This window comes from Aplidium turbinatum, chromosome 9 (genome assembly GCF_918807975.1).
Source record: "Aplidium turbinatum chromosome 9, kaAplTurb1.1, whole genome shotgun sequence".
In the NCBI taxonomy this organism is placed as follows: Eukaryota; Metazoa; Chordata; class Ascidiacea; order Aplousobranchia; family Polyclinidae; genus Aplidium; species Aplidium turbinatum.
The window spans coordinates 13,702,081-13,718,927 of NC_137480.1; the positions used below are offsets into that span (position 1 = coordinate 13,702,081).

At 37.8% G+C, this 16,847-nt stretch overlaps 1 protein-coding gene across 1 annotated transcript; it reads right to left on the reverse strand.

Annotated features, from left to right (window-relative positions):
* Nucleotides 1-950: 950 nt before the first annotated feature.
* Nucleotides 951-11,363, reverse strand: LOC145776905 (non-selective voltage-gated ion channel VDAC2-like). The gene is made up of 8 exons (XM_082588124.1): nt 11,218-11,363; nt 5,983-6,032; nt 5,276-5,481; nt 4,387-4,497; nt 4,045-4,161; nt 3,684-3,834; nt 1,796-1,853; nt 951-1,588 (listed from the first exon to the last, which is right to left on the reverse strand). Exons 1-8 carry the CDS (start codon nt 11,282-11,284, stop codon nt 1,497-1,499), a joined length of 852 nt encoding a protein of 283 aa, XP_082444250.1. The 5' UTR covers nt 11,285-11,363; the 3' UTR covers nt 951-1,496.
* Between the last annotated feature and the right edge of the window lie 5,484 nt (nt 11,364-16,847).

A 16,847-nucleotide genomic window follows, 5' to 3' on the forward strand; every position in this document is an offset into this window, starting at 1 on the left:
CCCAGTTCCAGAATGAAGATCAAACCAACCAATGGTCAGAAATACAATATAGCTAAACCAACCGATATTTTGCATCTACTCGCTTAAGATGTCATGAAATGGAGAAGGCTGCGTTGGTACGCACACGTGCAACTCATGCAAAGAGTTTCCTAAGACTATAAGTCAGCAGTTGTGAACTAAGCAAGCGACACTGAGCAAACCACAACTTGGCATGTCACAATGAGCAAATTCAGTTTGGCAAGCGATAATCAAGCAAGTCCGACGTGACCACGTAAATCTGATTTGCTGACTTGGACAGTAGCTAAAATGTAATTGCCGACTTGTCGCATGCTGAGTGATCCGAAGAAGTCGCGTAGACAAAGAAAATCCGGTCCTTTTACAACCATAGGAAAAGGGGAGAGTGGGGCAAGATGATTACATTTTTACTTAATTGACCATACCTTCAAATTTTTGGTAAATTTTATTAAAATCAAAGTATTGGGAACCTTTTACCTCTTCAATGATGTTTTATTTTGTGTCTAGCAGCAACTACTTATGTACATATATGCGTTTCAAAAACGGTGCTCAAAGTGATCATCTAACTCCATGCATGGGGCAAGATGATCACACCATGTTTTTTCAATAGTACGGTAGCCTAAACAAATGAAAATAATAATAAACGTAAGCATATAGGGCTATACAGAAAAATTGAATCTAGACTCAAGAGAAAAAAGTATAGGCTAGACTTAAGAGCAGGCTACTACTGTACACTCGTACAGTACCAACAAATCCTTGTTTTTACAAATTAAAAGAAGTCAAGTTTGTATCAAACTTAGGGACTTTCCTGCGAAGTACTGAGTTGATGCAAGTTAAGAAAGAAGCTAGGTTACTTTTAACATACCGTATTGCAATCTTTCATCTGAATTTTAAATTGGATCGATCACTCCATAAACATTAAACAGGCAGTCGAATTAGATCTGTTCGCTTTATTGAAATGTTGGTGTACGGGCAGACAACACAACGAAAGAATAAAAAGCTTGACAAACGTAGTACTATCCATGAATAAAGCGATCACAATACACGTAGCAGCTCAGTTGGCTTTGCGGTACACATGATACAAGTGATTGGTTATTAAGTCACTCGTTTTGTTGAGACTATTTTCGAAACAAAAGAGTGACGAAGAGACTGAAAAATTCGTTGTTTTGATGTTGTGAAGTTGCATCTCGTATACATTCTCCCTCACAACCAGTTTTCTCTGATTACAGCATCTTAAAGAACATCAGCAAACTAGCAGCGACAAAATGGTAAATAAAAGAAATATTCCTGATTTAGTGTCGTATTGCGAATGCTTTATCTTTTACTGCACCGAAGATAGTATCTGGTTGATTAGTTTTCAAAAGCAGTCTTCTCGTTGAGTCATTTGCGTACACCACGGCGTCCGGTAGTCATAAAACTTTATCATAGTCGACGACATACATCAATTTCCAAATGGAACCAAAAAATGTTAAAGCTCTGATTTAAACTTCAAACTCGACACCGAATCCGAGCTTGTGGCCGCCAGCATTCAAGTTTTTCGCGTCAATCAATGTGGACAGAGTAAGCTTGACACCTGAAGATAAAAACGTAAAAGTCCAATGTGTGAAAATGGTGCAAAAAAAATGCAGAACTGCTACTTCGGGAACGTCATCAAATGCCTTGCTAAGACACAGATGCATGCTCTCGATATTGTTAAACCGGCGCCTTTCATGCGTCGGTTATCACTGCTTGGCCACGTAGTCGATGGATTATAAACAAAACAATTAAAACATGATGTTACCTTGACGGAGCCTGTGAGAATAGCCCATGCCAACACATCCAGAGTTGTTCACCTTGGCCTGCAACATATTAGAGAGTTGAAGTTTTTCCCAACATGGAGACAAGAAACAGCTAATTTTAAAGATAAAACGAAACAAACAAACAGTGTTAAAATTACAAGTTTGAGGGATTTGCATCGATCAATTTTATACAGTATCAGACATCAAAGAAACGCCTAATGGCACTGGGTTTAAGCTTGTAACTAAACAACTGCAGTCATTTTGTGAAAGAGAAAAGATGTTGGGAAATACTTTTCTCGCCGTATTTTTAGCACTTTCAGTGCATTTCCATTGCTGTCATTTTACAGCAACTGGAGACCTTCAAAATTTTACTTCACAAGTATGACGAAAAAAGCTACAAAAGCACTAAATACCACATCCAAATAATGTACCAGCAGCTAGGGTGATTCATAAATTGAAATTTTTTTTAATTCAATGGGGCACCCTCTTGTATCGTGTCAATACCTGAAAAAATAATCCTGTCAAATTTTTAGGGCAATCGAAAGCATTTTTAAGGTTGCTACCGACTTTGAAAGCTGCATATAATTCACAAATGGGTCATTCCATATCAGCTCAACGTCAACAGGGTGTGCAAACTCGACCCTCTTAGATTTTCTTGAAATTTACACTAAAGTTTCATATTGATGTATAATGAACACAAAAAAAATTCAGCTCATTATCTCAAGACGTTTAGACCTTAAAGCCCTTCAAAGTCACCAAGGTCCCTCAAAATGGGTTCGCATGTACATTTTCCTCCATGTTTGGGTTTTCATAACTTTTAATCTAAAGCATTTACAAAGCTGAAATTTGGTATTCTGATCAAGAAGCAGCCCTAGTTTTCATATCTACCACCAAAATTGCTAATTTCAAATTAGTTTTAGATATAGAACCTTTCAAAAATTGAAATCTTTTACATTTGAAATTTTTTTATCAATTTTTGATGTCCGCTATCTCCCGAACCATCTTTACACCCTCCAAACTTCAATAATTTCACATTTGTTTGGTGTCAGTCTCATGGGGTTAATTACCAACTAGTATAGATTAATGATACGTGAAATGGTAGTTTTGTGAGTATTGGTTTGGGAGATAGCGGACATCAAAAATTGATAAATTTTTTTCAAATGCAAAAAATTTCAATTTCTGAAAGGTTCTATATCTAAAACTAATTTAAAATTAGCAATTTTGGTGGTAGATATGAAAACTAGGACTGCTTCTTACTCAGAATACCAAACTTCAGCTTTGTAAATGCTTTAGATTAAAAGTTATGAAGACCCAAACATGGAGGAAAATGTACATGCGAACCCATTTTGAGGGACCTTGGTGACTTTGAAGGGCTATAATTTCTAAACGTCTTGAGATAATGAGCTGAAATTTTTTTTGTGTTCATTATACATCAATATGAAACTTTAGTGTGAATTTCAAGAAAATCTAAGACGGTCGAGTTTGCACACCTCGTTGACGTTGAGTTGATATGGAATGACCCATTTGTGTATTATGTGCAGCTTTCAAAGTCGGTAGCAACCTTAAAAATGCTTTCGATTGCTCTAAAAATTTGACAGGATTATTTTTTCAGGTATTGACACGATACAAGAGGGTGCCCCATTGAATTAAAAAAAATTTCAATTTATGAATCACCCTAACCAGCACGCAGTTGTTTTTTCTTACATAATGATACATAATTTCTTATATAATGTTTTTGAGACAAATCTCGCCAGTCTAACATAATGCTGCCAAAAAACACAAAAGTGCGGCACGTTAGAGGGGGGCAATGTGAAAACATGCTCCCTACTGTACGTTGTTTGCCAACCTCGGTGCAAAAATTGTATGAAACAGTTTTGGTAATCAACTCACATTGACGGTTGCTTCAGAATCAATGTCGTATTTTGCTGCAACGCCAAACGTGGTGTTACTCTGGCCTGCCGTCCACGATAATTGCACTCCAGTGGCCAGGTTAGAATTGATGTTTTGGTATATGGAGCCACCAAACACGGAAGCATCATTACTGCAAAAAAATCTATCTTTCTAGATATGTCAACAAAGTGCTTTCAAGAAAATGAGATTCAGGTACTAAACCAAGACCTTATGACTTTGACTACACAATCAGTGATGGTAATTGGTATGGTTCAGACGTGTTATCAATAAGAAGACCAGTACTAATGTATTACAAAACTAAACCAACCAATGAATAACAAAACCATTTCGCATTCCTTACACTGTTGTTAAAACTTGAAAGTCAGTTCCATTGTAACCCAAAGCAGCATTGTTTTTGGTAAGAGATGACTTGGAAGTATCGAAAGCAAATTGATAACCCGCAAGCCAGCCTTCGTACCTGAAAACATCACATTTGTAATGGGCTGGTAAGGATCAGAAAAAAGACAACTCAATATGAAAACAGCACAACAATGGGAGCTTGCTATTATGTAATGTACAAATAACAAATGTAGCAGGATAATCAAACCAAATTAACAAGTTGCTGTGTTAGTTTAAATTTTATAAAACCTTTTTGATGTATATATGATACTGTAGCCTATTGTATAATAAAAGTGCTTCTTACCCCAAAACGGCAGATCCATTTAATGTCGGTCCAGACATATCAAAATCTGTGTCAAGGGTTGAATTGATGTAATCTCGCTTGTACGCAGCCTTCAAAAGACCACCTTTCTTTCTACAAATAAATGAAGTGTTAATTGTAACTCGATAAACAACCCTTAACATTCGCATAGCAAGAGTATTAACTTGTGCCACTAAACTTCAATCATTTAAGTCTGGACATTAAAAATTTAGATGTTGTTACACACACACACACATTCAGTTTATGAATCAAGCTTGAATTCTCAAGATGATTTTATGAACGTAATCAAATAAAAAGTTCGCACTTTAGCTGAACAAAACTTTACATACCACATTACACATATGAGTTTCAGTTTGGTCTTTTGGTGTATAATTGTATAGTCACTTGGCTTGGTGGTTAAAGTGCATTAATAGACGTAGGTTCAACACAGTGTCAGTTCATTTCATACCCTAGGCTAATCTAATCATGTTTTTGCGCCCATTGCAACATATAGTACACTGAGATCACAAATAACAGGAAGCAGGTACTGAATCTTATACCTGCTGGGCACTACACAGAACAATGCATTCATGGTAATAATGTAACTCGGGTGCACCGCAACATGACAACACTGTCTGTTTTGTAAATTGCAGAAAGAGAGGCATATGAGCGATAGATACAAGGCTATACAACACAAACTATTGTTTCAATAAGCATGGAAAATGTCTCCAATGAACACTTCTTTCAACTCTAGGAAACAATTGCATTTCTGCTGGAATAATTACTGTATCTCACATTAACGGAAATGCATTACTTTGATTCAGTCATTATGCAAATATGAATAAAATTTGCATAATGACAAATATGAAATGCAAATATGTAAAGTACTGACCCTGTGTTTGGTGCAAAGGAGGTGCATAACGTAAGTTTTAGTCCAGTAGCAAGCTGGTCTTCGATAGCAACTTCAGTTGTGACGTTGTTGTCAGTTGTCCACTTCTCAGTGAGTGTCAGCCCATGTTGTGGCTGTTTGTATTTTGTTTCAAGAGATCCACTAATTTTTCCCGTCTCGTGCACAGATGACCCTTTTGTGGTGAATTCCTACAGAACAAAGTTTCAAATTAACATAAAGTATATTTACAAGATAACTAAATTCATTCAGACTATTGGCCAACATCAAATCAGACAATTGAACAAGTAAAAATTATCTTTTATGTAGGTTTTTATAAATTTAAAGCAAAAAACACCAGAGATGAGAAAGCAAAAATGGTTTCAAAAAACATAGACTCGTATTTGAACAAGCCTTGCAACTGAAAACACCACTTTACATTGATGTAATTTTTTGCTTTTAAATTAACCTATCATAGCTAGAACCAATAATTACAAACGTTAAAATGTTTGGATTGATTAACAAGAAGATTGACACACTGTGATAGCTAATGACTGACCAGAGTTAAACTATTTTTTCTGGGTGGATTTAGCTCATAAAGCCCAGTTTTGTTGTGTTATTTTCATAAAAAAAAGTAAGAAATACAAGAAAGATTCAAACATAAAATACCAATTAAATTGATTATTTCAAATCAATGCGAAATAGAAACTTACTATTCCAGTGGCCGTTTTAGTCTTCAAATCAACTTTTGCAAAGCCATAATCTGAAAACATGATAAAATGTAAATTAACATATATTCAAATTTTACAGAAACTTTACTGTTATTCACATATATATGCATTATGCAAACAAAAGCCAAGAGGCTGTTGCAACTTTGTTAAGAACATTTTAAAAGATATTCTTTTCACTTATACCAGAGGTGACGAACCTGCGGCCGCAACCGCCGCATGTGGCCCGTCAAAGAATTTTTGCGGCCCGCAAAACAATTTGACAATCGCTCATGCATTAAAGACAAAAGACATCTCAAAGCTGTTTTATGCCTTCACTGGTACACCATTCCTTTGCTATTTTCTTGCCCTAAGCACTAACTTTCAGCGGAATGGCCCGTTTCGGTGAGTTCCCTATTCGGTGAGAGGCTTTTTTAAAGAGTTCCCTATTCGATAATTTTTTGAATTTTTTTTTAAATTATTGGGTACCGTAGCCTAATTATCATTGCTGTTTTAGGGTTAGGGTCTTACTTCAACGTTTAAAACGATGTAAAAGCGGCAATGATAATTAGGCTACAGTACCTGATAATTTTCAAAAAAAATTTTAAAAAATCACCGAATAGGGAACTCTCCGAAAAAGGCTCTCACCGAATAGGGAACTCACCGAATCGGACTCACCGAGTAGTAGCAAACCCAACTTTCAGGGTTTAAAGTTAGAAAATAGGAAAGCTATAAAGTAAAGTTGTGAAAACACAATTCACCAACTTCACCTTGTGTTTTTGGTCGATTCCAATCTATGATGTCATGAAGATTTCATAGTAGGTTACGATTAAAAATATGTGTGGCCCAATAACTCGTGTGTAATTGACAAAGTGGTCCGCGACTGCAAAAAGGTTTGTCATCCCTGATTTATACCATTAAGCCAACAGATCTGGTACACGACTTAATGCCACACTGCCACAGTCCGACTGATGCCATTCCCACTCTCTAGACTGCAAGACGCAATACGTGAACTGAACAGGCCTCGAAACTGAAGGCGACCATCGTGGCCATGGCCGTGATTAACCTGCAAAAGCCGACATTTTGTCCGCCGGGTCTCGCCCTTCCGTTGGCCGCATTTGTCCGTCATGAAGTTGCGAGAAATTTTTTCGCAAGCGGCCTTGTGAATAAAGTACTTTGCCACTTATAATCACAAAGGATTAGAAAGCAGTCAAAGTATCCGATAAATCAAAATACACCCTGTCTATGCTTGAATTGTTAACATTATTGATTGACCAAGCAGCTGATGTCTGACGATAAGCAGGATGCAAGTGACATCACAATACACTTTATTGATGCGATATATTCAGTCTTCGAAAATAGCGTCGGCAATAAAAATGCCGAGGCCACACGAGCGCTTGTAAGGTTAGGGTTAGACATTCTTCCCAGTCGTTATGGCACAGCCATAGATTTGTTCCTTAGTCAACACCCTGATGGAGCTCTACGAAAAAGAAAGAGGTGTGTAGATTGGTATCAAAGCCCGAAAGCCGCAATACGTGGACGCTTCATTGCGAACGCCAAAGACGGTGTAGATTTACAGCCAAGCGATGATCCTCTTGATATGTCTGATTCCAGTGATGACGCGGCAACCTCATCCTCCGATACAGCATCTGATGATTCCGATTCTGACAGCTAGTTCTTTATCAAACAGACTTTGTGTTGTTTGATCCCAATTGTGTCGAAATTATGTTAGTGAGTGTATACGTAAATCGAGGCAATCTTCTCGCAGGGAGCTATTAATTTGTTACCTTTACCTGGTTGAGCAATTGACGTTATTTTATGATAATTCAACGACTAACGTTGCTAGATGTCGAATTAATGTAAAACAAACGTAACTTTCTTGTTGGGCATTGTTGTTACGCAATATAACCCGCCGGGAAAATTAAATCGATTTGTGCTGACTCGAACGTTGAATCAACCCAAAATTAACTTACTTTTCCCCGTGAGTTATTTAACGTGAATTACTGTAACAGCGTGCGACGTGCGTATCTTGTAGCTCACTTTATCGCTACTTTTGGCATTATTACATCACAACAAATCAAACAGTGTGTTCGTGATAGACTACTCTAGTATATTTTTCGCTTCTGCTAAAAAAAAATGTGCTAATTTCGAAGACTGTATGTTGATGCGTGTCGAAGTTCCGATGGTCGCCATGTGCTTGTGATTGGCCGCCGAACAGCTTGCTTCAGTCGGACACGTTTGGCCGCCGGAAAAAAAAGTTGTTTCGAGGCCTGCGTGAATGTCACAAGACTTGGTTATTTCTCACCAAAATTAAATTAATTGGTTTTTTGAATAAGGTGTAACCAGGCGTCGACATATCCGGCGGTCATGACCTCGAATGTCTGCCGAAGCCGACTCATTGGTCAGTCATAAATGACCGCCGCAAATTCTTGACAAAATAGAGCTAATGCAGCAAAATTATATTTTAAATTTAATTTGTTACAATTGTTTGTTTAACGCGAACAAATACGGAGCTGAAATAATAATAGTACAGGCAATTGCTTTAAAGATCTGGCAAAAGTAGCCATTTTTACATCATTTTAACGCCTTGCAATGTTGCCTTGAAATAAAGTTGTCTGAACTTTTCGGCAGGATATGTATTCTAATTTTAACAATGAGGATTATTGCGTTACATTGATCGTTTGTTAAAAAGAAACGTCACAGAGAAGCAAGTCTCAGTTGGGTTCTGCGGGTTCTGCACGTGCTTTGGCGAATGTGGCCATGGAATAAGTGATCGTAGTTGCTTTTGCAATAAGGAAATTTGTATTGTTGTTTTCAATTGTGTTTATTGCGTCATTACACGACTGTCATTAACGCACTGATTTATTTGCAAGCAATCTGCTCCAGTATACTTCAGGGTCGGTTAACTAAGCCATCAACCATTGCAGAGTTGTTTTGTTGTTAGGGATGGGCAATTCAGAATACCGAATCCAGAAGGATTCGGATCCTAAACTATCCGAATCCAAAATGGCAATGAAACCGGGTAATAAGATTCGGTTTTAAAGATATGCATGTCTTGTGCAAGCTGTCAGCTTGAGACAGTGAACTGAAAAAAGTGTGGTTTACTCTCTTTTTTCTTTGCACTGACACCATTCGCACTTTCAAAAACGTTTTGCACATGGTTGTGCGTGCACGGCGCATGCATCCCTACGTCACTCGCCCGCATAAGCAATCAAAGAAACTAAGCGCGCAATTTTCTTCACGCTTTGTACACATGCACAATTGTGCAATGCTTTTTTTCAATTCACGTGCGTATGCGACTCTACGATAGTTTCACTGGTGGCGTAACAAGTTAACAACATTGAGCAGATGTCCCTGCTAAAGGAGTTGGCTCCGAAATATCTCAGCATACTTGCCAATCAGCTTCTTCCGAGCGATACTTTGCCAGTGCGGGCTTGACGGCAACTAAGCTGCACTTCCGTTCAGCGTTGCCAGATGGGAAAGTAGGATACCAAATTAAAAAGTTCTGGTGAAATTTAGAGGTCTTTGGTGCCAAGCTTTTTGACCTTGGAACCAGACAACTTTTTGGTAAAGTTTTCCCCACTCAATATTTTCAAAAAAGTTTTTTAAACTTTTCAGCGAATAATCCCTGCTCGTATAGAAAACGTTTTGCAAGAGGTTTGCGTATGCGTGATGGCAGTGTTATATGTCTTAAAAACCATGTGTATTTTAGGCGAAATCGATTTATTTAGGGTGTTTTAAATAGCTGTTGAAATTTTAGTTACTTTTTGCTGTCAAGCAGCTTTCAGCATCTGGCAACACAGCTCTCGTTTGTCTGGCAGTCATTTGGAATGCCACAGCCCTTGATGTGTTGCACTACAATAAACATCTACTTAGATTGTGTTGCTTTTGTGTCTAAATTTGCAAATAAACATTGCATGAAATTTTTTACTTTTTGCGTTGCTGGAGCCTAGAAGTTAATAGGATTCGGTGTTCTGGATTCGATTTAGTATTCCGGAATAATTCTGGAATAGTGAATTATTCTGAATTGTCCATCCCTATCTGTTGTAAAAAATCTTCTTCTACAAACACGACTACACAACACTGTAGTGTGATTTTGTACAAAATCTACATGCAGAAAATATGTTCGGTTGAAATAGTAAATGTCCGCTGAAAGGGCCAGGCCAGTGGAACATGCTTGACCACCGGAAAAAAGTACAAATTTTGAGGCCTGTGTAACTAACCTACTGTGTTTGTTCATGAAGCAGGGACAAATGAGATTAACAAACAAATTTTTAAGGTATTGGAGATCTTTCGATTTTAAACCTTTTTGCCATGGTGTTGAAACTTGACTTTGATAATGCCATGTGTTGTCTAATTTCTTCTTCGCATCGGGTGCTTGGGTTCAGTATTGAGCTCAAATAATTGAATTTTTAAACCAGTTCAATTTTGTTATCATTGCAATGCACGCAAATTGTTGGTTCAGGAAGACGTTTTGAGACTGCCAGAGTTTTGGTTTTGTTAATGTTTATATTTAGTCCATATTTTTCACTAGATGTTTGAACTGAATCTAGTAAAAGTTGCAAACCACATTGTGACGTTGAAAGCAAGACTGTGTCATCTGGATATCGAATGTTATTTATAAGTTTTCTGTTTATATTAATTTCTTGATCAATTTCTTGCAACATCTAACTGGATGCTAAACAATCCATTAGTTTAAAAATTGAAAAAGAACTAGCCTACTGTACTGACATAATAAGGTGCTGGTGTACAAGTCGCCACCCTGGTGCCACGACTTCATTGAATGAAAGCAACCAAAAAATATTGGGTGAAGTGTGTGAATGGTGCCTTCACAAGTTTACCTTGGAAATTTTCTAGCCCCGCTAACGCTGAAGGTTAGGGTTTAGATTGAGAAAATAGCCAAGGAAAGATGAATCAGCGAAACCATGAAAGAGCTTTCGCATGGTTGAATGGCAATGCTATTCACACACTTCACCCTATATTTCTTGGTAGAATTCAATTATGACATCATGTATTTTGATCAGGAAGAAGACTTGTACCGGTACACTGGCTCCAAAACATCTGAAGTGACAAAAACAAACAGTAGCAAATTGCCCAAAACAAAGAATGACTGGAAGACTCAAAAAAATTTCGAAAATTGGACTGGTCTTGCAAAAGCAGTCTATGTTTGTTTCAGAGGGTGCACACACTCTTTTTATCAAAATTTAAAAACAACCATATGATTATGAAGGTTTTACTCACTGTATCCTTTGTCAAATAAATCTCTGGCAGATTTTCCTAAATCAGCATATGTTGGAGGAATACCCATTTTGTAATTATTAAAAAGAACTTATATAAGATATTTATAATTAATAATTACAATGTGCTGACCTAAAAGCCAGGTGCCTAATTCTAGACATAAAAATACCCAAAATTTAAAAATTAGCATGAATCAGCAATTTCCTGACAGAATATATTGGTGGTAAAGCAATGAAAAACAGGCTATTAAATAAAGTGTTTCTTTGTTGTTGAAAAGTCGACGAAACAAAAAAATCAACTTAATGCTCAAGCGATGAGAAGACTATAGCCATGAAGATTATGGTTACCGTACTACTATAGTTCATGCGCATATTTGCAAGCATGGAAGCTACACTGTTACGGTTAGCAAATCGCAATTGCATGGTGTACCGCAGGGCTACTCAACTGGCGGACTGCGGTCCGAATCCGGACCTTCTGGGTGTTGATAATGGACCTTGAGCTCTTGGAAGAATAACCTCATTGCCACGTTTCAGGGCTTTTTTAAACAGATGTCTACTGGGAAAAAGCAATTTTTAACGTGATTATCCTAGTTGCTGGGGGGGGAGGGCTTCGACTCCCAGACACCCCAATACTTTCTTAGAAATACAATTAGAGTTACATTTTACCTAAAAAAGTGGTTTGGTACAGATAATTTAACTTTTGTGGTTGCGTGTGAAATAACTTTTACCGGACCGCTAAAATTCAACTTGTCAAACTGGACCTTTGTTAAAATTAGTTGAGTAACCCTGGTGTGCCGTATTAGTGTATACTCAGCTTTGTGCTGATAGCCAGGAAGAACACTTCCTTCACAAAAACACTTTTCGTTGACATATGTATTTTACTGTTGCTTAAAAGTCAGGACACCATTTCTTTTAAAAAAAACAAAGTTTTTCTAAACCATATTTAAAGGCATACTAAAGGAAAATTTCAAACCGGAATTAAGCATTAAAATGAGTAAACTGAACATTCAAGAATACATTTCAAAAACAATTACCCAAAAAAATTTGTTTTCAATGGCGCTGGCAAGGCCCAAAGTCCAGTGTTTCATTTATTTTCATTTTTTTCAAAATGACCAAAACGTGCAAACACAGCTCAAGAATACGTCATAAAGTCCAGCAATAACAAAAACCACGTTACCAATCTGATGTTTTGAGCAAACTGTCTGCTGTTTTGATGTTAAAATGTGCTGTTTTGATGTAAATACATACATAGCCTACAGTCAAATCGCCCGCAGTAACAATTATTGCGTGATCGGTTGATTGCTAGACTTTATGACGTAGACTTTATGACGTTCTTTACAGTCGCACGCTTCGTTGCTCAGGCCAATCTCATTTTGAAAGCTCTGACAAAAGCACACGCACAATGGTGGTCAGACCGCAATGGGGCAAAATTTTATTGAAAATCGTTTTATGGTAGCATGTTAAACACAAAGAACGTGGAAAATCGCCAAGTCAGGTTTTTCCTTTAATACCCCTTTAAAAAAAAAAAAGCAGTGGCTATTTGACCGGCGCCGGTCTTTGAGTCTGAAACACTATTTGACCGGTCATGACGTCACTATACAGTCACTTTTTTTCTTTTATACTTTCAAAGCAAAAAACGAGAAGCGCGTATATAAGTTCTAAATTCGACTATTTTATTCAACTCGATTCGTGGCGCGTGCGATACTTTTCCGGCTTCTATTCTAGAGGGAATGAGTTCGATACTACCCGAAAACGTTCTTTTTTTTTTAACTAAATTTTGACCCAAAGTGCATTTTTGTAGTCAATTTTTAAGTTTAGTTGCCTACAGCCCAATTTTTTATGTCTTTTCAAATGTGAGTAATAAAGTTGGAGTTTTTTTGAATTTGCTGGAATTTGAGAATTTCTCTAGGTAATTTTCCGTTTGTGGCCGTGCTAACTACTGATATATAGCCTACTACATAATTTTTCATTCAGGCACATTTTAAACCTTTCAAGGTTTTGCCACCTTTTCCCGTTCATTAACGTGCTGGTAGGTCTATATATCGACTTTTGTAATTAGTATCTTTTTTGTCCCGGACGCGTTAATGACCAAACATAAAATGATTGATTGATGTGACCGTGTTTGATGAACGAAGCATTACATTTTTGCTCTAAACAAGTTAGTTATATACAATGCTTCTTTTAAAAAAATGGTAATGGTATGTAAATGTAATGCAAATCAAATTAAAAATTGACTACAAAAATGCACTTTGGGTCAAAATTTAGTTACAAAAAAAAAAAAAGAACGCTTCCGGGTAGAATTGAACTCATTCCCTCTAGAATAGGAGCCGGAAAAGTATCGTACGCACCACGGTTTGAGTAGAATAAAATTGTCGAATTTAGAACTTATATACGCACTTCTCGTCTTTTGCTTTGAAAGAGAAAAAGAAAAAAAGTGACTGTATAGTGATGTCATGACCGGTCAAATAGTGTTTCAGATTCAAAGACCGCGCCGGTCAAATAGCCACTGCCAAGAAAAAAACAAGTCACATATTTGGCCTAAAAAGGCATAACCTACACAAGTCGTGATATTATTATTGATAAATACCTTAAAGACAAAGTGTTAAATTTTTATGTGGATGGTCGCTAAGTCGTACATTAGGGTGGCTCTTATTTGGCAAAAAATGAAAAAAATTTGAATTTTGTGTGGGACACCCTTTGAAAAGGTGAGGTTGTCAGAAAAAATAACTCCTGCAAAAAAATTTTTGACTTTGAAATTGATTTAGAGGTGGCCCTCCCCCCCTAAAGTTTTGCGCCCTCCTCCCAAATACCAAATCTGCATATCTCAAAAACTGTTTGAGCTAAAGATACGGTTTTTGTGTCAAAAGATGCAGAAAGCATGATTTCCTATCTGCTTTCTGAACAGTGATTGCGTCTATCTTGATTAGAAAAGCAGTTATTTAGAAAAAACCTGTTTTCGGTATTCTAGCACAAAACAGTGCTAAACAAGTATTGTGGCCCAAGCTATTCAATAAACAAAGTTCATAAACTAACCTGTAAAACTGGTAAAGTAATAAACGAAATAAGTATTCCTAAACTTTTATGCATTCATGAATAGCTAAAATGCCCGTTTTTTGTCATATTCCTTGAAGAAACTCCTGAGTGTGGAATCTGCTTTCAAGCTTCAGGTGCTATGCATTGCACTTGTTGGAAGGCGAAGGCGATTTATGCAAAAGCTTGGTCTGCATTTATGGTATCTGTCTGAAGAAATGGTTGAACTAGCCTTGTTTGACTCTCGATTGTCTGTGGAAAGTAACAAGGTAATGGTGGCAACCATGTTAAATGAAACAGCAGAACGTCCACCAAGGAGACGAAGCATCAAAGTAGATGCGTTTCTTAGCAATAAGGGTCTAGAACAGTATTGCACCTCTAATTCAAAATGGCTTCAGCTGTTGGGTGAAGATGAAGCAATAATTAGACTTTCAAAGGATCCTGCTCATTGGACTGAAGATGGTGCATTTATTCAAGCTTTACACATGGCGAAGGGACTTTCAGTAGTCAATGACAGAGCAGAGAGAGGAGTTGCTCTCAGTCTAATCCCGGATTTTAACAAACTCTCAACTGAAGATGAGTACCAACTTCAGTTTCTTTTGCAAGTTGTTACTGAACACAGGAAACTGTTGAATCCAAATTCCAACAAGAACAATATTGTCGATTCTTCTTTGTTTAAACCTTCTTCGTTACTCCAGGGGTCAAGGGGCTCTATCTTTTACCACCCTTGGGCAGTGCCGATGTGGTTTAGATGCTTGAGCAGGTGTCGAGTAGCAATTGCATTGATTCGTCATCCAGTTCAAGCAGACCACGCACACCATTTGGCGCAGTTACAGATGGTGTGGTCTGTGGTTTGTTCCTCTATGCCACACTCACAGATTGCGGATGGAGCCATCCCCAATTTGTGCATGTTTGAGCGGAATAGTCTGACTCCAGTAGCCCAGCACGCAGGCGGTTGTGCCACACCCAGGCCTTCCTTGGCAAATTATGCATTCTGGTTGGATGGGGGCTGGTGTCGGAGATAAAACTTTAGAGCCTTGAGGAGTTCTTCTTCCTCTCTGAGCTCTATTTGTTGTCCTCCCAGGTAGCCGCGCTGATGGATTGGTTTTCAGCGGTTTTCATCAGGAGTTGTGCGTCACATACAAATGGGTGTCTCGATTTCAGTTGGCGAGGATGCTCGATTGCTCGCTCACAGACTTGTAGAGACTTGAGTGGAGCAAGTGGTTGGGGTTCGTAATGCCGAGAAAGAGACAGGATGGCTTCTTCGCGACAAAACTCAGCTGGTTGGTTGCCTGCAAGGACAGGGAAATTGTCCGATTGTGTACAATGTGTAGGTCGCAGACATCCTGTCACGATACGCAAGGCAATATGTAAAATATTGTCGATAATATCGCTTCTTGCAGTACTGACCAGAATTACATTTTGAAATGAATATCGTTACCAGTGTTCCCTCTAAGGTGCAAAAATTAAGAAAAAAAAACGAAATTTTGTAGACGGTTTCGTGGTCACAAAAAAGGTTGTAAAATCAAGATTTGGTCAAATGCGTTTTTTCTAAATAACTGCTTTTCTACTCAAGATAGATGCATTCAATGTTCAGAAAGCAGATAGAAAACCATGTTTTCTGCATCTTTTAACACAAAAACCGTATCTCTAGCTCAAGTGGTTTTCGAGATACGCAGATTTGGTATTTCGAGAGAGGGCACAGAACTTTAGGGGGGGAGGGCCACCTCTAAATCAACTTCAAATTTAAAAAAAATTTGCAAGAGTTATTTTTTCTGACAACCTCACCATTTGAAAGGGTGTCCCATGCAAAATTCAAAAACTCAATTTTAAGAGCCACCCTATCGTACATGTACCCTATAGTAACCATAGCCACAGGGTAACATTGGTTCTTATAAAGCAGGGGTTCTTAACCGGGGGTAAATTTACCCCCTGGGGGTAAATTTCACCTACCGAGGGGGTAAATTTGCTGAATCATTAATTAAGGCTTTCAGACAAAATTAGATCTGTGGAGTAGAAGAGTTCAAAATGGAACTTAGACAAATTTTTCAACATTGGATAATTGGAAAGTCAGTAGAAGTCGCAACCAGATTTCTGACCTCGAAGTCGAAATATGCCAGCACCTTGGCGCCTTAAAAAAAACTTTGGCGGTTACTTCGAAGGTGAAAGTTTTAACAGTACTGCTCTTTGGATAACTCATCCCTTCGAAGCCAAGTTAGAAAGTATTGCTGACGATGATCTTTGCAGAGATGAATTGATTGATCTTCAATGTTCAACAACGCTTTGTTCCAAATTCTTATCGTGCAATGGTGACTTTTCCAAGGTTTGGTGTGGATTAGTCGAAGACTTTCCTACGCTGTCTAAGCGTGCATTTGAAGTTATTATACCTTTTCCAACTACTTATCTGTGTGAAGTAGGGTTCTCTTCATTATTAACTATTAAAACAAAACATCGATCTCGCTTAGTTCCCGAAGACGACATGCGAGTAGCTCTTTCAACGACTGTTCCAAGACATTATTTTTCACCGGACCCCGTCAAGAACAACCTTGTCTTCGGCAAAAGAACAGCTTGTTTTTGATATTTGCCAAGGTAAATCCAGACATA

Bases quoted from the DNA above. Each gene is read 5' to 3' on its own strand.
- LOC145776905 (XM_082588124.1), bottom strand. From the start codon at position 11,284: ATGGGTATTCCTCCAACATATGCTGATTTAGGAAAATCTGCCAGAGAT. The intron at 4,498-5,275 runs GTCAGTACTTTA...ATTTATTTGTAG, and splicing joins TCCTTTGCACCAAACACAGG to AAAGAAAGGTGGTCTTTTGA. The intron at 4,162-4,386 runs GTAAGAAGCACT...TGATGTTTTCAG, and splicing joins AATGGATCTGCCGTTTTGGG to GTACGAAGGCTGGCTTGCGG.